This window comes from Engystomops pustulosus, chromosome 6 (assembly GCF_040894005.1).
Source record: "Engystomops pustulosus chromosome 6, aEngPut4.maternal, whole genome shotgun sequence".
Taxonomy (NCBI): domain Eukaryota; kingdom Metazoa; phylum Chordata; class Amphibia; order Anura; family Leptodactylidae; genus Engystomops; species Engystomops pustulosus.
This window is the reverse complement of record NC_092416.1, coordinates 51,488,648-51,513,904: the sequence shown is the minus strand read 5'-3', so window position 1 is coordinate 51,513,904 and position 25,257 is coordinate 51,488,648. Positions and strand designations below refer to the sequence as shown.

The window sequence follows — 25,257 nt, the reverse complement described above, 5'->3', positions numbered from 1 at the left end:
AAGGACCACACAGAAGGTGGAAAAGTTCTTAAAAGGTGATTATAGGTGTTGTGTTTCAGATTACATAAATTTATTAGGAGAGCATATAACATAGTATCCCGTAACATCTGGAGGACTTGAGGTTTCATCCATTAAAGAAGATGCCCTGAAATCCTTTGTATTTTCTGTGGGGGAGCTAGAGGGAAGATGAGATGATAAAAGAGCTAATTGCCTCCGAGCTGTGGACCAATCCGCTGTACATTTTTATTACCTACCATACTGATCACAAATCTGCTTCTTTAAAAAGAATATTTTCAGTAAATAGTTTACATGACTGCATAAGAACTCTATTGCCAACCACTCGGTGTTGTTAGCTGAATCTAGGCAGCCTACCCCTGCAAATGGAGACGTCCTCATCATTGTTGCCACCTATTGAACCTGGGAAATGCTGAAACATTCATCCTTATTTGTCAACTAACGTCTCGGTGTCATTCAACGAAAAATCTTTCTGAATGTAATCCAGTGGGGGCAGCGCTACAACCATGTCTGATGGGCACGCAGTCATTGTTATATTGTATACAGAAGAAATTATGCTTGATATATCTTTAAGAATGATGGGGCACATTTACTAAGACCAGTGCCAAGTGTAATATTTGCAGTTTGCCTGTGTAGGGTGCAGATGGTGGCAGATTCAGGTTTTCTGGTCCAGAGTGCACCACTTTTTTCTTTTGGTGCAGCTTTAACATAGGGCATACAACACAATTCTGTCAGACTTTGTATGTTAAATATGGCACACTTAAATAAGTTACATTGTTGAAATCTTTAGCTGGCATGGCCAATTTTGTAATGTAACTTTTAGCTTGAAGGATGCCCACCTGCCCTCAGGATGCCAATACAGCTTAAAGCTATGGACAGCAAGGACAAATAGTTTGGGACCCCAGGAATCTTCTACTGGTGGCTTACTTGTGTGTACAACAACCATGTGTGCACCCTCCTTAACCCCATAGCGCAATAAGACGTACCCTTACGTCTTACTGCGCATGGGGGAGTATGAAGAGGGCTCACAGGCTGAGCCCTCTTCATACTCACCGGGCATTTGCTTCATAATGAAGCAAACGCCCGTCGCTAACACCCGCGATCGGTGCTTGCACCGATCGCGGGTGTTAACCCTTCGATTGCCGCCGGCAAAGCTGCCGGCGGCATTAAAGAGCCGGCGGCGCGTGGGCGCCGCCATCTTGGCTCCGATCGTCACTCCCCGTGACGTCACCGGGGAGCGGCGATCCGTTGCCATGACAGCCTGGTATCACACAAAGATCCCAGGCTGTCATGATCGAGGCTATCTATTATAATGTGCGATCTGCACATTATAATAGATGGTATGCAAAATCCCCATATACTGCCATACTGTAGTATGGCAGTATATGGTAGGATCAATCAGACAACCTAGGGTTAAAGTACCCTAGGGAGTCTGTAAAATAGTAAAAAAAATAAATAAAAAAAAGTAAAAAAAAAAAAATTATATTAAAAAAACATAAAAATTCAAATCACCCCCCTTTCGCTAGAACTGATATAAATATAAATAAACAGTAAAAATCATACACATATTAGGTATCGCCGTGTCCGAAAATGCCCGATCTATCAAAATATAATAACCGTTTTTCACTGCGTTAAACCCCGTAGCGGAAAATAGCGCCCGAAGTCGCAAATGGCATTTTTTTGCCATTTTGAAAAATAGAAAAAATTCTATAAAAAGTGATCAAAATGTCGAACAGTCCTAAAAATAGAAGCATTGAAAACGTCATCAGAAGTTGCAAAAAATGACACCACCCACAGCTCCATACACCAAAGTATGAAAAAGTTATTAGCGCAAGAACACGGCAAAATGAAGAATTTTTTTTCTGTACAGGAGGTTTTAATTTTTGTAAATGTATGAAAACATTATAAAACCTATACAAATTTGGTATCCCCGTGATCGTATTGACCCAATGAATGAAATAGACATGTCATTTGGGGTGCACAGTGAAAGCTGTAAAAACCAAGCCCACAAGAAATGGCGCAAATGCGTTTTTTCATCATTTTCACTGCATTTAGAATTTTTTTCCCGCTTCCCAGTACACGGCATGGAATATTTAATACCATCACTACGAAGTGCAATTTGTTACGCAGAAAATAAGCCATCACACAGCTCTGTACATGGAAAAATAAAAAAGTTATAGATTTTTGAAGGTGGGGAGTGAAAAATAAAAACGCAAAAACGAAAAAGGGCCTGGTCCTTAAGGGGTTAAAGGAGGTTTTTGATTTTGGACGTATAAGATGAAACCACAAGATTTGCTCTGAATATCTGTCTGACAAATGGGTTGAGTTCAATATTTGTCTGGGCTTTGCTCAATATCCATTTGAGGAAATTATGGGGCCAAATAGGTTAATTCTTGGTGGGCAGGTGATGGTATCTGTCAGGTTCATTGGACATCTTTGTGACATATTTTGGAGTCGAGCGTTTTTTTTCTTTCTTCTTTTTACTTTGAGTTTGTCTGGGCTCAAATATTGCATCTTTTCATTTTGACCTCAAATTTATTTTTTTATTTTTCCTCCCCAACTCCAATCCACGAGTTGTCAATTCTGGGCACAAAAATTTATTTTCCAGAAAACCCTCAGCTGGAATTTCCATTGCACAGCAACAACCAATATACTAAATTCTGATTTTATTTGGATATATCCTCACTGACTACATGTAGTTTTTAACGATTAAACAAACTCTACCATTTGCTTTTATTCATTATGAACCAAACATACCTTGAGCATGCTGTAGCTACACTGATGCAGAAACATATCTTGCTTGCAAATTGTTTTGCTAAAAACAATTATAAAATTATGATGAGGCACCCTTGCACCTATTTCTTCATCAGCGCTTCTCCTCACCCTAATTATGCACTACTTCAGCCTTGTCCTGACCAGCATAAGCCAAGAATATGTCATCACTGTGTTGTCCCTGATGGACAGAAGTAAGCAATTGCTGCACCATCTCTCCTGCTGCTGTGTATGAGTCATCCAGCTCAGGTTGATTAGTCCTGTCTGGACAGTTCAGCAAGCTCCTGTGTATGTGGAAGTAATGTGTTTATGTACAGCAGCCAGGGCACTCAGCTTTCTCAAGGTCCTGAATGTTATAATTTGTATTTTTGAGAGAAACTACTCGGTTCAGGGATTAAACAAGATATGTTTCTTCATCAGTGTAGCTACAGCTTTCTCAAGCTATGTTTGGTTCACAATGCCTGAAAACAAGCAGTAGATTTCCTATAAAGAACTTGATAAGATGTCCACTGTTCCTAGTATAATAGCTGGGTATTTTGACTGATTTTTAGAGTTTGACCATATATACCAATACAATTGCATTGGTGTTGAGGCGAATATGGGAAATGTAGAGAAATTACTTGTTGTTAAGTGCTTGAGCATGATGCAGGTATTCTATTAAGTATTTGATTTCATGTCAAGCTCCACCCCCAGTGTATTAATTCCTTTAAATTTCACTTAAATTTCAACTGGTTAACAATCATAGCCATTTTACCACCACAACATGAGTAAAATTAATACTGTCCGAATGTTGGAGGTTTATACAGTTTGGAAAGTTCCATTATTATGTGGAATGTTGACTAGACATGAAAGTGTTAACAGCCATCCATCATTTACTTTGGTCTTGAAGCTGATCATGGTTAGCTCTCCACAAATGAGCCGTATAAATTCTCTCCTATATTTCATGAATATGTGCAATAGATCAGGTTGTGCAATGTTATAGTTTCCTTCCAGAGGCAAAGATATGACTTTTTTTTTTTTTTTTTTATTAATTACAACCTTTAAGCTTTGGAAGCAAAACATATTTTTGTGTTTATAGACCCGAGGTGAGGATTTTATTTTCAGATGGTGGTGTAATGAGGCTTGCGTTCTAGTGGATGAGGAGAGCGGTGAAGCTTGTATCTTTTAAGCAAAAAAACCCACAAAAAATATTTTATCCATAATCCTCATTTTGTAACCCCGTTTCTATGAAATGGATTACAGTGGTTATTTATATTTTCCATATGTGTAGTTGTTTTGTCCAAAATGTGAATGAAGCAGCTCTTTGCCCCTCTCGGAGCAGGAAGTGACAGAACTGTCTGTGAGTGTAAATAAAAAGAGGAAAATTCTAAAGAAAAAATTCTACTTCTCAAATCAACAACAGTACTTTGACACGTTTAAAGCATTTTCACTGCAAACTGAACTCCCTCCGATTTATTGGTCACTCCAGTTCCATGCAAAACAAGCTTATGTGGTCTCCTGTTGCTCTGTGGTTTTTATTATTGATGGGGTGGTAAAGGAGGGGTTGCTGTGTACCTTGAACAATGTCCTCATGCTTCTCCTTGATGCCATTGTGTGGTTTTCTTTTTTTTTTTTTTTTTTAAGGAGCACGATACAGAATAAGTGTGTCTAGATACAGGAGTGTTGGGTGCCTAGATAATGCATTATCTATTCAGCAGATACATGTTACACTGAGTCCTATGTGGTGATGTACCGGCTGCACTTGGCGATAAAGGCAGTGCTCTAGATGTGAGAACTACGTGACGATCAATCAGGGATTGAACTTTGAAGAGATTCCATGACTAAATCTGAAGCACAGAGAGACCATCATTGAAAGTGAAGTTCAACTTTTTATTTTTAGAATTCTTATTCTCTTAAAGGGGTTTTTCCCATCTGGGGATTCACATTTAATATTAATTCATTTGCCATATGTAAACATTTCTTCAATTGGATATTATTAAAAAAAATGTTCCTGTGTGAAGATAATTTCTCATAAATGTAGCAATGTTGTTCCTTAGAAATGTGATAGCTTCCTCTGATACGACCACCCCACACTCTGTCAGCTCTGGTCATACATGCACTATGGAGTCCTGCCTGACCACATGGATTCAGCAATCATTATCACTGGACGGCTGTGGGACCTGCAGTAACTCCAAGACATTTCATATACAAAAAACCTTTTGTTTCCCTGTGCGATCCCTCCAGCAGAGGTGGTTGTATCCAAGGACACATTCTTGTTTCTACGGAACCATAAGACGATATTTATGAGAAATTATCTTCACACAATAACATCTAATTGAAGAAATGTGTATATATATATATATATATATATATATATATATATATGAAATTTGAATGTGAATGCCCATACAAGAATACCCCTTTAATATTTGCTGTAAAGAGAGGAGCCATAAAGTGTACACGTAACCCCCGCATGGTCTCAATTAGGAAAACTGGTTGCACTTTTCCATATACTTATATGCCCCAGGACCACTGGAAGCGCCTGCAAGCCTCAGAGGTGACCTTCTTACATATGAGGAACGTGATAGTCCCGTTCCCCCTTACACCTTAGGTGCCATACACAGGGGCGAATTAAACCTGCCATGGGCCCTGCGCTGTAAGAATTTTATTGCCCCATTAAGTCTGGAATTCACTTACTACATATGGCACTAGAAGCTTCTTGGGGAATAGACAATGCTTTGCTTCCGTATGAATATTATGGCCCCTACAAGTCTGGAATCGCCTCCTACATATGGTACTAGCACCAGCTTCTTGGGTGATAGACAATGCTTTGCTTCTGCCGACATTCAATCTGCGGTTTCAGGACCTTTGGAAGACCTTCAACAAATGTACAGTATTTTTCGGACTATAAGGCGCACCGTCAATAAATGCCTGTTAAAATTTCTAGGTTTATATATAAGGCGCACCGGACTATAAGGCACACCTGATTATAAGGATGAATGACCAGCAGGTGGCAGACCTGTGCACAGTTCAAGGCAGCTGTTGTCTGTAAGTAAGGTTCATATATAAGGCGCACTGGACTATAAGACGCACCTTTAATTTCTGAGAAAATCAAAGGATTTTTTGTGCGCCTTATAGTCCGAAAAATACGGTATGAGGATTTCATGGATAAAGTTCCTGCTGAGTATAAATTTTGATGGGTGGTTTGGGTCCCCTGGACCGGGCTACTTCCCAAACCACCTATATTCTAGACCACTACTGGTTATACTGAATGCCTTTTAAGTCCTTTATACCAGCATTTTTTTTTTTTTTTAATTCTTTACACTAAATTGCATAATAATAAAAGTGAAGATACATATTTGAACAATAGTTGAAGAACAGTCTATTGCTGCATAGGAAGTGTGATCAATATGTCCCTGCCATGTACTTGCATTGGTCACCTGTGGTCATAAGTGAAGTGTTTTTATAGATCGTTTTTTGGCATAAATCTGTAATCCCATTTCAGCATCCGCCTGGGTCTTCAGAACAAAGTGAAAAAAAAAATAATGGTCTAAAACTTCCACTCCCGTAACCACAGGATGTGAATAGAGCCTCACTTTGGTGCTTCACTTTGTTCTTACGGAACAGGCTTTCAGCTCTCAACTCCCTGTTATTTTGAAAGACAGTAATTTATCATTCTCGAAATTGTCGTCATATGGTCTTGATTTGCACAGTGCATTTACCCGTCAGACAAGGCTAGATAGAACTATTATCACATGATCTGTGGCTGTGCACGTCATGATTTAACTTTTTCAGAGCTGCCTGTGAAGTTTTGTAATTTTAGACATGTATTTTTGGTCTAATTTAACATTAAAAAAAGTAAGGGATACCTATCCTTATCATAACCCGCAACGACCTTACAACCCCCCCAACCCCTTGGTACACGGAGGGTAGTGCCAGAAGACTTTGGACAGGCTACAAATGTTTTTATGGTCATAGAAAATGTAGCAAAAATGTTATTGCTATTACATTGCTAATGTCATATTGTGTCTTGCATATGGGCAGCATAAAGTTCTCAGAATATAACAAATATTTTCTTCTTGATCCCAAGTTGTGTACGAGCATCGGTCAAGGCTTGAACGGTCATTACAGAAGGAGAAGAGTGAGCACAAGAAGACAAAAGAAGGTCAGTACGGTGCCTATTGTTTTTACCATCTGTAAAACAGCAGGTTTCGTTTTATCCTCTGGCAAGCAAAACCTACTCCTGACCCTTTGTTCACGATCATATAAGCAGCTTCTCTCCAGGCGAATCTTCCACACATCTATCCTGTTACAAGCGCGTTCTATAATGTCCTATGCTGATGTCTAACATGAAGCTGCTGGGCCTCTGCTGCTTTTATGTATCTTATATCTACTCTCATGATCACATTCTCTTCATTTTGGACAGATAATGCTGAGATATATGAAAATTTACTATGGCGCTTTAAGAAACTGCTGTGATGGAATCAATTCAGATTTCTTTCTGCCGTTGGAATAGCAATAGGAGACTTGATGATGCCAAAAGGACTTAAAAAAGTGGTCATTGCAAAAAGCTTAAGTATAAAACTTGTGTATTTTTTTCAAAGTTTGAAAAGTAAATTTGTCAACTTACAAAAACTCCATGGGAAAATACCCTTTGTCTCCTATACACTAGCTAAGTTTTGGAGTAAAATTTTTTTTTTTAAGTTTAAAAAATAAATAACTTTCTGTATAATTATTAAAAATTTGATTTATTAGTATCTGTATGTTATGTACTTGCATCTACTAAAATAAGTCTATAGTAGGTATTCCAGATATTGTGGTACCCAAATAATGCAGCGTGTCCCCCCCCCCACACACCTACCTTTGACAGATCGTCTCCAGTATGCCCTTTGCTTTCCTTAAAGTGTCTTCCTCTCGGTGTTTGATGCTGAAGCTCTTTCCTTCTGGTGTCCTCATGTTCTATTCCTTTTCTGTAGTTTATAGCTCAGATGCGCAAAATCAACCAAGTCATCTTACATTTAAATATCAAAGCTGGCCTTTGTATTTAGGGAACATCTATAATCCTGTGATGCCGCTTGGGGAAAATAAAGTAAAATTGCTTTATCCATTCCTAACTATAGGACTACTTCTTTGCTGACAGAGTATTAGGTTGAGATGAGTAGGAAATTCCAGCAAGGCCTACATTGACATCTATAGATTTTGGAATTTGGGAGGTTGAGACATTGCACTTTTAGAAAAATTATCAACATTATGTGTATATTTATTAATTTTCCGTATACTTTCCACTATTTCACTTTTAATAAACCTCAAGTTACAATTTCTATTTTAGACCTGCATTCACAAAGCTATAGAGCTAATCCTGATCCAAATGTTATTGCATCTTTGCCACCAATCCATAACTCGCTCTCAGCCTTTTTTTTAATGTGTAATAAACTGCCTGATTTTGGAGGACCTAGTCATGTGATCCCTATGCTTATTTTTTGTGACTTCCTTTTCATTTTATAGTATCCTCCCATCACCAGCCGATGCCTCTCAGCTGGTTGTTTCATACAAACACCAACTGAGTCTGATAACCACTTGGCACAGTTTTATGCTGGTTATTGAGTTTTTGTTGTACCTAGCTCCTGTTTTTATGTCTCTTGTATACCTTTCAGAACCTTGGCATGATTTGTATGTTTGATTTTTTTTTTCCCTTTTCTTGTTCTATCACGGTTTGTTCGCAAAGTATTACTTGCATGTTGTTGCTTTTTCATTAGTATTGTAGCTGTTGTTTTGGTCTTGCCCTGTGCTCGTATATAATCTTCACTCCCCCTGGTAAAAATCTTCTTAGACTCTATTGGACTGGTGATGTTATAGTTAGTGTAGAATCTCATTACATTTTACATTTTAGACATGGTGATGCAAGAGGCTGGCAACTGAAAACGATCACTGCACCCTTTCCCCATCAGGATGTTATGGGAAAGTGGGGTCAAACCTATGACATGAGTGCGAGGGGTGGCACTCAGATCCCTTTCTCTGGGCACCCAGGCTGTCACCCCAGTAAAGAGTATGCTAGATAGTTTGAGTGACTCAAGGATTACTCCTGCAGTCCTGGGTAGCCCAGGATATGCTTCGTTCAGCGCTATTTTAAAGCAACACTTCCTGGGATTCCTGGGCCTTCATGAGGAACAAGGAGGTGAGCACAGTGTTGGATTATGACTGTAGCTCATAATCTTTCCCCTCCTTCTTTCTACTGTATTTCTGTCCTCAACACGATTGAAAACTGTGGCAGAGCAGGGAGCAATAAGTTGCTGAATAAATTGCTGTATCTGGTGAGCACAGGGCTGAGAGGAGGAGGTGGCAGTGGTGAGTGCTCTACACCCTTCCTCCCTCCATAGGCAGACGAGTGACCTGAATTTTTACCAAGTGTCATTTTGGAAAAGTTTTGGCTTTTTGAAGTATAAAAAAATGAAAATTACTAATTTGGAAAAGAGTTAAGGTAGACTTCTTGTGTGTATATAACCTCTAAATACATTTTATAGTTGAAGACCAGAAACGGTTTGACCTTTTTTTCTTTTTAAAAACAATAGTGTTTATCTTTGTAGAAGTTTCCTGTAAATTATTATATCTGTAATCTTAAGTGAGTAGCAGAAGTGACAAGGCGTGGGAGTGCAGTCTCTTTTAATCTCTTGTAGTTTGTGTACACTTGTAGGTCTTGTTTTTGCTGAAATTCAATCTGACTGTTCCTATTTTGTTTGTTTCCTCTGTACAGATTATTTAGTCTATAAACTGGAGGCCCAGGAGGCCCTGAACAAAGAGAAGGTAAGTGGTCCATGGTGGTGTAGACAATACCAGCATGTGTCTAGGTTTTCCACATGTGCAGGATGCCAGAACCTTGAGGTGTAGGATGTGTTTATCTCACTGCGGGTTACAAATCTGGATGCTGATGGTCTGAAAATTAAAATAACTTTGAAGATTGTTCCAAGGAAGTCATAGGAATTTAAGGCGGCAGTAGACCTTTTTAGGTTAAATGGCTTCCTTTATAAATAAATTGCTTGAGTTCTTGATGTGCAAAATGCCCACATCCTCATTTGGTGAACATTTGGTGCTTGTATGTTAGATGAGTGCAGTATTGGAAACGTTAAATGAAAATTCTGGAAAAAAAACTGTGAGGTCCTTTCCAAAGCCATGGCTCCCATTCTGTCTTTTATATCTTTTCATCCCTTTGGAACAATTTGGCACCCACTTAATGGGGATGTTACAAGAAAGTATCACAATAGTAGATTACTGGAGTTTACATTTTGTGTGGAGTCTCCCTGATGTGACCTCTAGTGATTGGGAGAACTGGGCACAGAGAGTCCTCATGTAGTTCATTTGAAATGCATGGAATACAGACCAGGCAGCGGTATAGAAGTTAAAAGACTTGACGGTAACTCTGTCACTATCACAGAGGTCACAGAGGGACTGCTGGTCAGACCCCCAATAATCTGTATCGGCACCAGATATTTATTGATGAGATATGTATTGTACCTGGTTTTAACTCTGTGTTCTGCTTCTTTCAGCAAGATTCTATGAATCGTTATGGGGCTCTTAGTTCACAACACAAGATTCTCAAGGTAAGAACTAGTGACCACATTAGTCCACTTGTATCACATTGGTTATCTCATAAAGTCAACATTTCCGATATATTGGTCAATAACTGTTTCCATAAATCAGTAGTATATCTACCAAAGAAGCCAACCAGCTGCTGCCACAGGAACGCTAGAACTATTGCCTATATATATCATTTTTTTCCTTCATCGGTAGAATCGTGATACAAATATTAACCTTCACCATAATAGGTCATTCACATTAGTGAATGAATGCAAAACAGATAAAAAATAGGGCAATGTTTTGGTCATCTCGACCTTCGTCAAGCAAGATCTGTATCAAAGAAATAGGAGTCAAAGAAATAGGAGTCCACTGAAAAATATTTTTAAGCGTTTTTAAATGTACATGAAAAAATTCATGAATAAACTATAATACAATACATACTGGAATGGAGCTAATCAAACCATAAATGACAATGTGATTTACCTATTATTAAATTACATAATTTGATGAAGGCTGAAAATGTTGGTGTGTGCTGTGTTTCAGATCAAATGCACTACTTGATCAGAATTTTTATTTTTAAAATGGTTAATATTTTTAATTGTTATTTTAACAAAAGATCTGTAGGTTTGTTCTTAAGTTGAATATATGTGTATGTAAGTTGGAATTGATATTTTGACAGTGTAACTCCAGACAAATACTTTTTTTTTGACCCTGTGATAATAGCATTTTCATAATTATGGATTATCATAGGAACAAGGGAAACCAATAAAGCTTTATTGCAGACACTTTTAATAACTCTTATGTTGATCATTGCAGTCCGGGGCCAAAGTTCAGGAAATTACCGGAACCCCCTGAAACCTATTAAAGGATGTAAAGTGTTGTAGTTGGTGGAGGTAATGAAAGGTCTTATTCAAGCTTAAAGGGGTTGTCCATCAGGTAAACATGTCTGCTTTTTTCCAAGGTAGTTCATGGTATTGCAAAAAAATCCATTCGTTTGTATACAGTGGAGCTAAAGCTATCATGTTTTTGAAGTCCAGACAACCCCTTTGAAGAGAGACTTAAATACTACTTGTATAAAAGTCCTCCCACCCATGAAATTGCAGCTCTTTATCATCCATATTTTGACTCTGTGGATGAGCAGCATTTGGGAAACAAACTTGATACTAATCCTAAAAACATTAGAATTGTATATATAATGTCATGCTTGATATTAAGTTTATCCAAAACAATTGTAGATTTTGTTAGTACTATTTTAAGGAAGAGTACCATGTTCCTAATTTGTTAAATGGTTCTCCTTTACTTTCCTGAATTGGAAGTATAAGGTAGGGAAAGGGAGCAAAATACGATTTCCCCATATGGATTTCTGCTGTGTGTAGACAAACTCATGCTAGTGCTTATCTCTACTAAAGGTTTCTGCAGAATGCTGCACTGTCCACATCCTTTATTAATGAAGTTTTTAATTAATTTACAGCTTCATCCAACCCTAATTAAAAATCCATGGACCGTGGATTTGGCTGGTTCAGACTTCTCAACGTATAGATAAAAAAATCCACATGTAAGTTTCTAGGTAGTTATCTAACCCTTTAATCCCCTGATACATCATTGCCAACCATTCCCATATATTTCCATATATTCCCATAGAGTAGTGTTTTATGAAAAAGGGTGGTAAACAACCAAAGGGATATCAATCCTTGAACCCGTATAGGTGGAGGTTTACCTTAAACCAGCTTGTAATTAGCGTTGGGGTACAGAGAGCACAGGGTCCTAGTCCGGGAGTGAAATGGACCATCCAGATGAATCAAGTATAGTGGGATAGATAAAACCTTGGACCAAGTTGTCCACCAATGCTAGACAAATCAGAAGGGGCTATAGTTCAATAATCTAGACAAATCAGAAGGGGCTATAGTTAAATAATCTATTCAGATAAAGGACGATACTTTTCACATCGTCAGATCCATAATAGTGTCCCTATTCCTCAAGAACAGTGGTTGGCCATTTCTGCCAGACTGTATTAGAGTGAATGAAGTGACCAACTGTTATATTGGGAACCCCCATTATTTTGTGATGGGTCCTAATAGTATGCCCCCCCCCCCCCCAAGTTAGTTTCTATTCCCTGGATAGCGATAGCTATATCCTATCTATCAACACTTGCATGTTGGATTTACACTGTTCTAGTGTTTTAGAGCGCCAAAACAAAGCTGGATGGAATTTCTACCCTTCAGTTTAAAGTTCAAACATCGCTATAGATCATGTTGAGTTAAAGCAAATGCTTCACCCAAATGCTTCATTTATCTACCTGCTATGTTATCTAGGGATATGCCCACACATACCCCCCGCCCATATCTTGATTTTTTTTTTGCCAGCTTCTCTTTTCATGCCAAAACTTAACTTCAGAAATAAGCATATGAGGCTGAAGTGCTTTGTGTGGCAATGGCAGAGCACCTCAGGGCTCTGGCTCCACTTCTCACTGGACACAGTAGTGACATAGCTGAAGAGGGAAGGATGAGAGAAGGTGCTTGGTGGTGGAAGTATAGCAGGGGGCATTATTATTGCTATGGAGGTGGAGTTCTGAGGTGCTCTACTAACACCTCTCAAAGCACTTCAGTCTCATTGGCATATTGCTTAAGTGGAAATTTGGCAGAGAAGGAGCAGCTGCAAAGTAAAAACAATTCTGTGAATAGCATTTGTGAGGTTGGTACAAATTTCTTTTTTTGAAACTTTTTTTTTTTTTTTTTAAAGAGTCGGACAACCCCCTTAAGTCCCCTATATTTGTATTATTTACCTTATGAACCTGATAAGAAGACATGATTTCAGATCAGCAACTTCTTAAAAAGTTCTTCCAGATTTTCTTATGGTTTTATGGGTGTCTGTGAAGTGCAATCTAAAGACTGTAAGGAATTGACTGTCTACGATGATGTCATCCGAAACCCAATCACTGCTCCTGTCATTCAATCCATCCTCTTCCTCATAGACTGTTGCCATGAGAACTAATAGGGCCTCCTCTATCTGCAGCCGGAAGGTTCCCTGCCTACTTGATAATTGAATCTCCAAAGTAGATCTGAATTAATGGAAAACATTCGGACATTAGTTAACCAGCAATACAAATGCCTCCATTATTTTGCTGATGAGTCCAGTGTAGTAATGGTTTAATTGAACATGATAAATATTGTCCGAAATGAATGTTTATGCAAATTGTGGATTATTTAAGTCTAATGTTGCTTAGCTTTCAAATTCATTCTTTATACCTCCTGCGGTGGGCCGGCTACATCCTCCATACTGATCAATAACATAATAATATGTATGGTTGACATCAAAGTAAAACTTAATTTTACATTTTACATCAACAAAATGTGCACTCATTAAAGGGGTGTTCCAGGACATTCATATTTATATCCTGTCCTCAGGATAGGCCATTCTTACCCGAATGGTAGGGATCTGGCACCAATCACCCTCTCCTATTCTCTCCATTGACTGCTGCTACTACTTTAGATGTCACATCCATTTGTCAGATGACCTGTTTATAATTAAGTTCCATTCAAGTTAAAGTGTGTTTATATGCAATACCAAGCATAGACACTATGGAGGGGGAATCCCCCTTTGATTGGACGGAGTGCCTCTTAAAATATACCACTTTATATTGTGAGGTTTGTTTTCTCAAAAAGAGAGCTCTAAATTTATTCTACAGGGAGTTTCCCAGCCCCCTGTCCTCTACTGCTCCATTCACAAGGAGCACATTAGGGGACCATATCCCTTTACTTGTGATCACAACAATAAAAGGAAACCGATCACAAGATTTTACCCTACTAAACTACCCTATATACTCAAGTATAAGACGAGTTTATCAGCACAAAAAATGTGCTGAAACACCCTTACTCGGCTTATACTCGAGTCTATGAAAAAAAATCTTTATACTCCCCTTTCCAAAGCCCTCTGCAGGTCCTCTTCTGAAGCTCTGTGGTCGGGTCCCTACATGCTGCGTCGCACACACCATGACGCCAGCCTTTACCGTCATCATAGTGTTTACGCCGTCATCAACGCACACAATGTCAGCAAGCGGCTGACATCATGGTATATGCGTCGGCAGCGCACAGGGGCCTGGAGACGGAACTACAGAAGAGGACCTGCAGGGGGCATCAGAAAGGTGAGTACAGAGGCTTTTTCGTGTGTTTTTTTTTTTTTTTTGTTTTGTTTTTTTTTTTTATAGGCTGGGCATAGAGGGCTTCTCAAAAATAGAAAAAAGAAAAAAAGACAGCTCACCTAAAATGGAGTATGTCCAGGTTAGTCAGTCCATGGAAAAAAAAATAGAAAGAAGTCCAGCAATGTGCGGTTCCAAAGTGGAAATATAAAAACATAATTTTATTGGAATCATGTTAAAAACATCACAATGCCATGGCCGGAATAAAGAAACATCTGACGCGTTTTGAATCAAATAAGATTCTTAGTCATAGATACATAATAGTTTGGCTTGGCACATGGTTAGATATACCCAGTAATACCGGAAGCATAGGATGACATAGGGATACACCTCCGTAAGGACGTTAGGACATACCTACCCTGAGATTGCGTGATAATGAGAAAGAAAACTACTGAGTGATTACAACAAAGATAATTAACTGAACATTAAAAAATACATAAAATACATTTACTACAAATGGTAAGTTAATAAATATATATTTTATATATAAATATGCGTTTCTCTTCATGTTTACTTCATCTTTCATAATTTTCATGTTCCGTTAATTATCTTTGTTGTAATCACTCAATAGTTTTCTTTCTCATTATCACGTGATCTCTGGGTAGGTATGTCCTGACGTCCTTATGGAGGTGTGTCCCTATGTCATCCTATGCTTCTGGTATTACTGGGTATATCGAACTGTGCCAAACTAATGTGTATCTATGACTAAGAATATTATTTGATTTGAAACGCGTCAGATGTTTCTTTATTCCTGCCATGGCATCGTGATGTTTTTAACATGATTCCAATAAAATTATGTTTTTATATTTCCTCTTTGGATCCGCACATTGCTGGACTTTTTTTCTATTATTTTTCCTGGCTATATACATGGGGGGAGGCACTGGCTATAGACTAGGGGACTGTTGGCTATATACAGGAGGGCAGGCACTGGATTTATACAAGGGGGGGGGGGCTGCTGGCTATATATTGGGAGCATATGCTGGCTAGCTACATACTAGGGGGCATGGACTGCTGGCTATATACTGGGGGATCCTGGCTGGCTATATACTGGGTGTAGGCTGTGACCAATGCATTTGCCGTCCTAGGCTTATACTGGAGTCATTCTCATTTTTTGTGTTAAAATTGGGTACTTCGGTTTATACTCGGTCGGCTTACGTGGTACTAGTACCCTTTAGAAGAGGGAATTCTAGAAAGGAAATTTCAAACCCCACCTACCTGAAATCTCACCCTTTTACCTATAAAAATTTTCCTCATAGCTTCGTCCCTTAACCACACAATCTCTGTAATGAATGTTACTGGATATCAGATTTTTATTTTTTTTTATTTTTCCCTCTGATCTGTTCTCTACTATGGACCTGCATCCCTGTTATTTGTATGCATTTCATCCTAAATAAAAGAATAATATAGAAAAAGTTCTCCCTCATAGGTAAATATGGCACTTCTCATTGCATTTTACAGTGGGATGGACACTTCAGAAGCCCCCATCTTTGGATTTTATAGGTAAAGTGGTGACATTGCACATAACAGGGATTTCTATACAGGACATGTCATCCCCTAACGGAGGGGGGTAGTAGTTTAGTGGTGTAAAACCAGGTGATCGGTTCTCTTTGACCTCTTAACCTGTGCACAATGGTAAAACAAGTGTAAAGTATATTTGGCCTTTTCTTGTCCCTTTCGGATGTTTTTGGTCGTCAAACCCTAGTCTTGTATCCCCCAGTCTACGCAGAAACTACACGGACTAGTCGTCTTTAATCTGAAATAAAAAGGCAGCTCTCTCCAATGCCTCTAATTGATCTTTCTATTACTTTTCAATTCTATTAAACTGTAGCAATTTTTCTTTTCATGTCCTTGTAACTACTTGGTACTTTGTAATTTTCCATACACTACAGGATTGAAAGGCAGTGGGTACGGCCTAGGCCCATAATGGAGCATTGCTGCAGCATAAATAGAAGGTTATTACAGGCAGACCTTGGCTTTCCTGCCATGCCCGGCACATAATGATATATTTATTGGTAGCTTTGTGATGTTGCCGTTCTATTGTGCTCAGTAATGGACACATCTCTATTCAGCTCCTTCTAAAGACTCGTTTTCCGAACAATCTAAGCCAGACTTGTGGGTTTGTGGAATGTAATTTTTATGGAGAGAATACTGCGCTCTTTCAAAAGTCTTTGGACTTTATTTGGACTTTTTCTCCATGTGATTGTAATTTCTTTTGCTAATCTTTTTTTCTTGCTTGGGAAAAGACTGTGATTTTTCTCTGAGAAAATTGTTAAATGTATTTCCTCTCCTTCTTCGGGGGTATTGAAAGTTAAAACTTGTATCCTCAAATATATAAAATCTGGAACTTTTTTACAATTTAAAAAAAAACAAAAAAAAAAACAACTCTGTTCCACTCTTGGAAATCATAGGCGTAACTAACATGGAAGCCTTCATAGCAGCTGCTATGTGGTCCATCAGCTAAAGGCCCAAATCAACTCCAAAAAGGGGGAGCAGTGAGTGATTATGGTAGCATGGCAAACATTTACTTTAAGTATGACTAAGTTTCAATACAGAACTGAGTGTATCTATTAACACTTCACTGCAGCATTTACTTACACTGTACTGTGACATCACTGTGTTTATTATCCCTGTACCATGACATCACTGTGTGTATTATCCCTGTACTGTGACATCACTGTGTGTATTATCCCTGTACTGTGACATCACTGTGTTTATTATCCCTGTACCATGACATCACTGTGTGTATTATCCCTGTACTGTGATATCAATGTCTGCAGTATCCCTGTACTGTGACATCACTGTGTGTAATATCCTTGTACTGTGACATCACTGTGTGTATTATCCCTGCACTGTGACATCACTGTGTGTATTATCCCTGTACTGTGACATCACAGTGTGTTATCCCTGTACTTTGACGTCACTGTGTGTAATATCCCTGTACTGTGACGTCACTGGGTGTATTATCTTTGTACTGTAACACTACTGGGTGTATTATCTTTGTACTGTAACATCACTGTGTGTATTGTCCCTGTACTGTGACATCGCTGTGTGTATTATCCCTGTACTGTGACATCACTATGTGTATTATCCCTGTACTGGGACATCACTGTGTGTATTATCCCTGTACTGTGCCATCACTGTGTGTATTATCCCTGTACTGTGACATCGCTGTGTGTATTATCCCTGTACTGTGACATCACTGTGTGTATTATCACTGTACTTGTTTATGTTATATCACAAACTCTTTATGCTATGACATAAACAACCAATAAAAGAGGGTGCTAGGTGTGGGCCCCACCTATATGATACAAGAAGAATGCGGGGCCCTACAACATTGAGTAAATGAATGTACACTTTATTTAGTCCTTGGGTGCTGTTCATCTGCAGGTTGTGGTTTGAAAATCTTGCACCGGATTGCTGCTCTGGTCTTTGTATATCTTAGTTTTCAATGTATTTCCATAAGGGAAAATGTGGAGGTTTGTAGGAATAGATGCCAGTTGTGTCTGGTGTTTTCCGTGCCCTATTTTATGAGTTCTTGATATAAAATGTTTAGTATGTTTTCTGATGTGATTCCCGGACCATATACTGCTGGTGCCATTGCCTTGTACTTTGCAGGGGTCTCTTGCGTTGTCCTCCTCTCCTGGTAGGGGGGGCATGGAGATGGCACCGTTTGGCACTTATCTTATTTATTTTCTGCTAGAATCAGAATGAAGAAATAAAGAAGCAGCTTTCTGACCTTCAGGTGGAGCACAGCAACCTAAAACTAGAACATCGAAAGTCTACAGAGCTCCACAGTCAACAGCTGGCCCAACTCCAGAGGGAGAAGGAGAATGAGATCGCCGGTCTACAAGGTGAGAGTGACACGCTGTGGGGAATGTATGTGACTAACCAAACTTCTTGATTTTGACTTGCTATTTATGCAATTCCTTATGATTGTGGTCTAAAGGTGCAGCTCTAGTACGAACTGTGAATGTACTGAACCCATCTTTAAGGTTCATAATGACTCCTAAACCGCACAAAAGCTAATCGCAAAGCATAGTTGGGGCCTTTTATCCATATTTTTATGGATATACAAATAGGCCCACAAAAATTTCTAAATATATTTAAGAAAATGTATATATTTGTCAGGTTCTGATCTTATTAAAATGAATCTGTCAGCAGCTTTTACCATACAAAGCTCCAAATGTTGTTAAAGAGCAGCTCTGGTGAATCATACCTTAGATATTGTATTAGTAGCAGCAGGACTGAGAAAAATGCATATATACTCCAGGATTGCAGCTGGACTTGGAGCATGGAGGTGCACTGATGTATGAGATCTCTTCATTGTGAAGTTGATCAGCCATGCATCAGTCCATTGAAGAGATCTCATATACCAGTGCACCAGGGTACTTCAAATCAAGCTATAATACTGGAACATAAATGTATTTTTCACAATCCTGCTGCTACAACTATATAGACTACAACTACTACTGTGCAGCTACACAGATGTATAGGACTGCTACCTAACACTGTCTGCAGCTCTCTATGGTTAAAACTGATGACAGATTCCCTTTAAAGGCCCCTGTATGGGGTAATTATTGGTTTGGTGGGTATTTTGCACCTAATGGACTTGCGTGTATTGATGAATAAACTATTTTTATCATAAATTATATGAAGATTATTCATGGGATTAATATTTATTAAGTCAGTAAGCAGCCCCAGTGTGAATAAAAGTAGCAGCCGTGTTGAAGAGGAGAATAGGTGAGTATCTGTAGTTTAATTTAGCTCAACTTCAGTGGTAGATTTCCTTTAAGTCACCAAGAAATTGATCTTCATAAAAATAAACCACATGCCACATCAGAAGTTAATGTTTATGGCTTATTTTTGTAGGTTTTCTCAGTATTTCTACATAATTTGTAATTTTTTTTAACTTGCAGATACTGTATTAAAACTGCGTGAGGAGAGTAAGTTGCTTAGAAGGGCCCACCAGGATGTCCATACACAGCTCCTTAGTGCACAGGTAACTCCTCCCATACAGAGCCCTCTCCATGCACCCACGGCCGACCCATGATGTGCTATTACGTCACGGGTCATGAACAGGTTAAAAGGGTGAATATCTTTAGGATCGGGTTCTAAAAAGAAACATACTGGGGGATGTAACAATGTGTCTCAGGTTTCGCCAGTTTCTAGCTGGAAAACACTGGTCTTTCCCTGCGCCAGATTTATCATTGTGATGATATTTGGAGCAGGATAAGACTGTCGGATCCTACTTTAGACAAACTAAAAGTAGGTTTAAACTGTTTGCCAGAATTTTGGGCGCACTGGCAATTTCCTGCAAGCCATTCCCCCTTTCTCGCAAGGCCTCTCCTGAAGGCCACACCCTTTTAATCGGACAAGTCTGGAAAGTGCTCAAAAAAGGTCTAAAAGCCTTTAACTGTGGTGCTAGGCATTTTAGGTAGTATTGTGGAGCAAGTGGGTTTAAAAATCCCCCCCCCCCCACTGGCTCCCACAGCTTCCTAGAAGCTTGGACTATGCCACATGGTCAGAAATGGATTAACCACTTTAGCAAGGGTTTTTAGGTGACGCCCACTAAAATATTTAGACATCCATTTTTTTTACATGGATACAGCAGTACTGTACATATTACTCCGAGCTTGCTGAATACTCTACTTTTATTTGTCTTTTTTATGTTACCCATGATATGTATCCATTGCTGCAGGAATGGAGCTGAACCAGCCCTGCATATAGAGTGGTACAGAGCTTTAAAGGGGTTGTCAAGATACTCAAGTTTTCCCCTATCCATTATATAAGTCATAACTTGCTGATCTGTGGCTCATGAAAACGGGTATCAATTGAATTGTACAGCCAGTCACACTTGCACCCTATTCTTTTATTCATCTCTATGGCACTGACAGCAATAGCCGTGTGTTGGGTAGCATGGTGGCTGAGTGGGTAGTACTTCTGCCTTGCAGCGCTGGGGTCCTGGGTTCAAGTCCCAACCAGGTCAACATCTGCAAAGAGTTTGTATGTTCTCTCTGTGTTTGCGTGGATTTCCTCCGGGTACTCCTGTTTCCTCGCACACTCCAAAACATACTGGTAGGTGGTTTAGATTGTAAGCCCCATTGGGGACAGGGACCAATTTGGCAAGATCTCTGCAGCGCTGCGTAATCTGTAGGCACTATATAAATAAATAAAAGAATTATTATTATTATTCCATAGACTGTTAATAGAGATGAGGAGGACTGATGGGTCTGTTGTTCTGGTGAGTTCCGCGCAACCTGGACATATTGTTGGATCAGCAGCTTTGCAGCCAATCCGACACTTTGATGCCCCTATCTACAAGGCATGGCTGTGATAGTCCTGGGGGTCCCACCAAGCCAATCACAGCCATGGTTAGTAGGTGGTGGAGTCAAATTGCCAGACTGGCTCCACGTCTGCCAATCCATCAATATATCCAGGTCATGCAGGGCACAACCTGGATCCAAACTTTAAGTTTGGGTGCGCTCATCTCTTACTGTGAATGGAGCGACGTCAATCATGTCCGAACTGCAGCTCCATTCATTTGTTGTACAATGGGGGTGCAATGGACCCTCGTTCTTGTAATCCGTAGGGATCGGTGATAACCTGTTGTGACTGAACTAACCTTACACAAGTCTTTGTTTGTTCATGTTTGGGAAGTTGTATAAAACCTCTTTACAGCTCATTCTTATTTACGACCAACGTGTCTTCAATTATTGCTCCCCATAGGGTTGCCTTTACATTTTTTTTTGGTTCCTAAATGTTTTCCAAAACATAAACGAGGTACCTGGATATCCAGCATCATGTCCCTGCTCCCTCAACAATGTTCACTCCATAAAATACAAATGTTCTGTAATTCATGAACAACACAGATCTGCCTTTTTTGGCTATCTGCATACGGTCAGGATTTGATCAGGATTTTGCATTAGTATTTATACGCCAAGACCAGAAACAATCCAAAACATGTATCCAGTACAGATTATACATTATAACTTTTCTCCGTGTTGGCAGAATATGGCAGAAACCATTAGCATGCAGGATGGACCAGTGCTCATCAAGTTTTACTATATCTAACATGTTGGAAAAAAATTGGACAACCAAATAAGTATTATTTTATCTTTTTTTTTTTTTTTTTTTAGTTTTAAAAGTTTGAGGATACTCTCAACAATAGGAAGAAAAGCCAATAAATTTGCTATAATTTATGCCGGAAACTCACATGAATTATCTCCAGATCTGAGAGGAAGGGTTGCCTTTATAACTTAGATTAGATCAGCACAACAATGAGTTGGAGTTGCTTAACTTAAATGTATCAAAGCGCAATGGCAAGTGAGTACAGGAACTGGTGGAATACCTAAGGATTTTCTGTGCAAAATATTTATCCGTCAAATTTCCTGTATAATTGTAGTGTTTGGGATTGATGGCAATCCCATACACATAACGTGGACAATAAGGGACCCGTCACTTATTGCTGGAGAGCATGCTACTAAAATTAACCTTGCGACACAAAGGTCGAGCTGCGTGGAAAATTGTGTCAGCATTTGCTACAGAAAGAAGCCAATTGCAGGAGGTTTCTGATGCTTGCAGGGTAACTACAGCCTGCTGGGAATCCTGCAGCAGGTCTGTTACTTCCATATTGATCACAAAACGTGGTCACTTTATAGAGGACGTGGAACTGTTTCTTCTTTTACTATGCACTGTTGTCAGTACTGTGTATTCATTCTTTTCAAAGAGGAATGTCAAAAGAAATTCTAGAATTTACCATTTTAAAATAAAATGTATCCAAAATAATAAGAGGAATATTTATCAAGACATTTAAGAAGAGAAAACTGGTCCGCAGTCTGGATATTATTATTTTAGAAATCTACAGTAAATTTATACAGGTGCTAGGTGCAGCAAATGTATCCAAAAAGCACTTGTTCTAGGCCTCAATAGTGCATCCAGTTACCACCTGTATCTGTCAGAGCTCTCTACCGTTGTATCACTTATTATTAGTATTTTCTCATGTGTGCTGTAAGTAATGATAACATAAGGTTAAGCAGACAATTTACCCTCTGTGTGGTCATGAAGTTGAAAATGAATTCTTCTTTCTACAATGTGGCTATTGATTGTCTAGGAGCCATTTAAGTAAATGAAATGCTGATACCAGGCCGGGCCGGCGCTATGGTGGTTTATAGAACATGCTATTTAATTATGAAGCAGGAAGGTTATTTGCATAATAATTTGACATTTTCAGCTCCTCGAAGACCAAGAGTAATTGCCGACTCTTAATTTAAGGTTGTGTTTGGCAGGTTTAATGCAGCTGGCATGACGACATCAAGCGTTCAGGGTTAACACAGAAATCTTAAGGAATGTTCTGTGATATTCAAGATTTTTTTTAATCTTTAATTTTTTCTACCTTGTGTCTGGGGAGCACTGGAGCAAATCCTGGGGCATAATTAAAGTGGGTGCAGATACTGAAGCTCCATCTAGTTCCTGGTGATTTACAGAGTCAAAAGGGATCTGTTATAGGGCCTTTGTTATGGGGGTAGACTGTCCAATGTCTACTTCAATGACGCCTTTTTATTAAATAGTGTTTCTTAAAGGACATCTACCACCAGGATGAAGGATTGTAAACCAAGCACACTGACATACTGCTGTGTACCCCCTATGTTAAGATCTGCTCTCTTTTTAGCTTCTCATGTTCTTGTTTTTAAGGAAAAAGGTTATAAAGAATATGCAAATGAGCCTGAGGGGCTCCAGACTTCATAAGTGTTAATGGAGCCTGGAGCCCCTAAGGTCAAATTGCATAATTTTTAAAGCCTTTTTTTCCCTTAAAATTAAGAACTTGAGAAGCTAAAAGAAGAGTGGATGCTGACAGAGGGGGCACACACCAGTATGTCAGTGTGCTTGGCTTACAATCCTTGATCCTGGTGGTAGATGTCCTTTTGACCTCTTTTCAACTTCCTATCATACATGTAAATCACCGAGAGTTTAAGGCAAAGGCTATATGTACAAAGGTCTCTTCATACAGGACAGGTGTTTGGTAATCTGTACCAGCACTGTTAGCGGCACAGTTAACCTATTAGGTGCCACGGTCGACTTTGACGAAATCGGGGGTCGCTGATTCGTTGCTAAGATTGCGGGAGCCTTTAAGAGGCTACTATGGCTGTCAATTGGCGTTCTCTGTTGTGGTCTTATAGTATACCAGTAGGTTGCATGAGTAATCAGACCCCCTAGAGGTGAACAATTCCCCCCCCCCCCCAATTATACTCTATGAAAGCTGTCCCACTTCTACTCAAAGAAATTTCACTCTATAGTAGCATATAAAAAATGGAAAAAAAGTAAAGAAAAAATTCAAATCTTATCCCTTTCTCTAGAACGTATTCAGTATATAAACACATACAGGTATAATAATATTTGGCCATTTTTAAGTATAATTATGACACGTCTAAGTCGTGGCGTTTTCGCCATTACACCACCCGTAAAAATTGTAATAAAAAATGATCAACAGTTCATACAGTTCACAAAATGGTGTCACCAGAAACTTTGTACACAAAGTATAAAAATGTTAGGGGTCACAATATGAAAAACGACAATGAAGTGACATAATTGTTTTGCCAAGTTTTTTTTTTTTTGTTTTTTTTTTTTGTTATCTGGAAACAACAAAATCCATACTTTTCTATAAAAATTTCTTCGTGATTGTACTGATCTAAAAATTAAAGTTGTGTAATTTTCCAGTTGCTTTCACTGTTCGTTCCTGATCCACTCTGTTTTTGCCCATTCCACTGCATTTGGATTTTTTTTTTTTGCTGTACAAGGCACCGAATATAACATGTTTCCACTAGGAAGTACAATTTGAACCACAGATAACAAGCCCTCCTATGGCTCTGTGAATGGAAACTGGTCTTTATAATCAGACATTTCACTAGATCGAACAGTTCTAAAAGCAACAATACCTTCTTTGCCCTGTGTACAGTAGATCAGACAGGAGGAAGCTCCTGCTACAGCCACTTGTTTTATAACCATACAAAGGGCCATGAGGGAGGGGAACAAGGAGGTAAACGTGTCCTGGGACAACTTTAGATTAAATTTAATTAAAAATGATCTCCGTGTTTGCGTGGGTTTCCTCCGTGTCCTCAGGTTTCCTCCCACACTCCATAACATACTGGTAGGTTGAATAGATTGTGAGCTCCATTGGGACAGGGACTGATTTGGCAAACACTGTGTAGCACTGCGTAATCTGTGTGCACTATATAAATAAAGGAATTATTATTATTAATTTTTGAGACACAAATGAAAGACCTAGAGGATATGGGTAAAATCTGTGGGATAATGTTTTCTATCTATTTTGCTTTTTTTAGTGGTTCTTTTAAGGAAACTATAAAGGTGAATTGATTCTGATAAAATGGAATTGCCTCCTAATCTCACCTACTGAAATCGAGTTCTCTTGGAAAGTTGCCTCTAGCGGGAACATAAGACTTACATTCTGATAGAGTTCTGTACATCGGAGATCAAGTGTTCTATTCACACACAGCCCATATTTATACAGTGCTGTTTCTGCTGCCTCGGCTGGGGCCGGGAGAAGTATTTGCATTCTTGTGGTGGGAGCTGTTCCCTCTCTGATTCCTCAGATTCCTGATAGACTTCTGTACTACAGAGGAAATGCCACTAACATATCTGAATGTTGGCTTTTTCATTAAATGTAGTTTTAAGGATGAAAAAACTGTGCTTATAAATTCCCTAATGTA

At 39.0% G+C, this 25,257-nt stretch overlaps 1 protein-coding gene across 1 annotated transcript in view; it reads left to right on the top strand.

The window, feature by feature from the left end:
• LOC140135062 (uncharacterized) overlaps window positions 1-25,257 on the top strand; it is a 75,418-nt gene that overhangs the window by 20,503 nt on the left and 29,658 nt on the right. Inside the window, exons 2-6 of the mRNA XM_072156060.1 lie at window positions 6,857-6,931; window positions 9,518-9,567; window positions 10,308-10,361; window positions 18,234-18,384; window positions 19,450-19,532. Of these exons, the coding sequence (XP_072012161.1) occupies window positions 6,857-6,931; window positions 9,518-9,567; window positions 10,308-10,361; window positions 18,234-18,384; window positions 19,450-19,532 (413 nt within the window). The remainder of the gene's footprint in view (window positions 1-6,856; window positions 6,932-9,517; window positions 9,568-10,307; window positions 10,362-18,233; window positions 18,385-19,449; window positions 19,533-25,257) is intronic.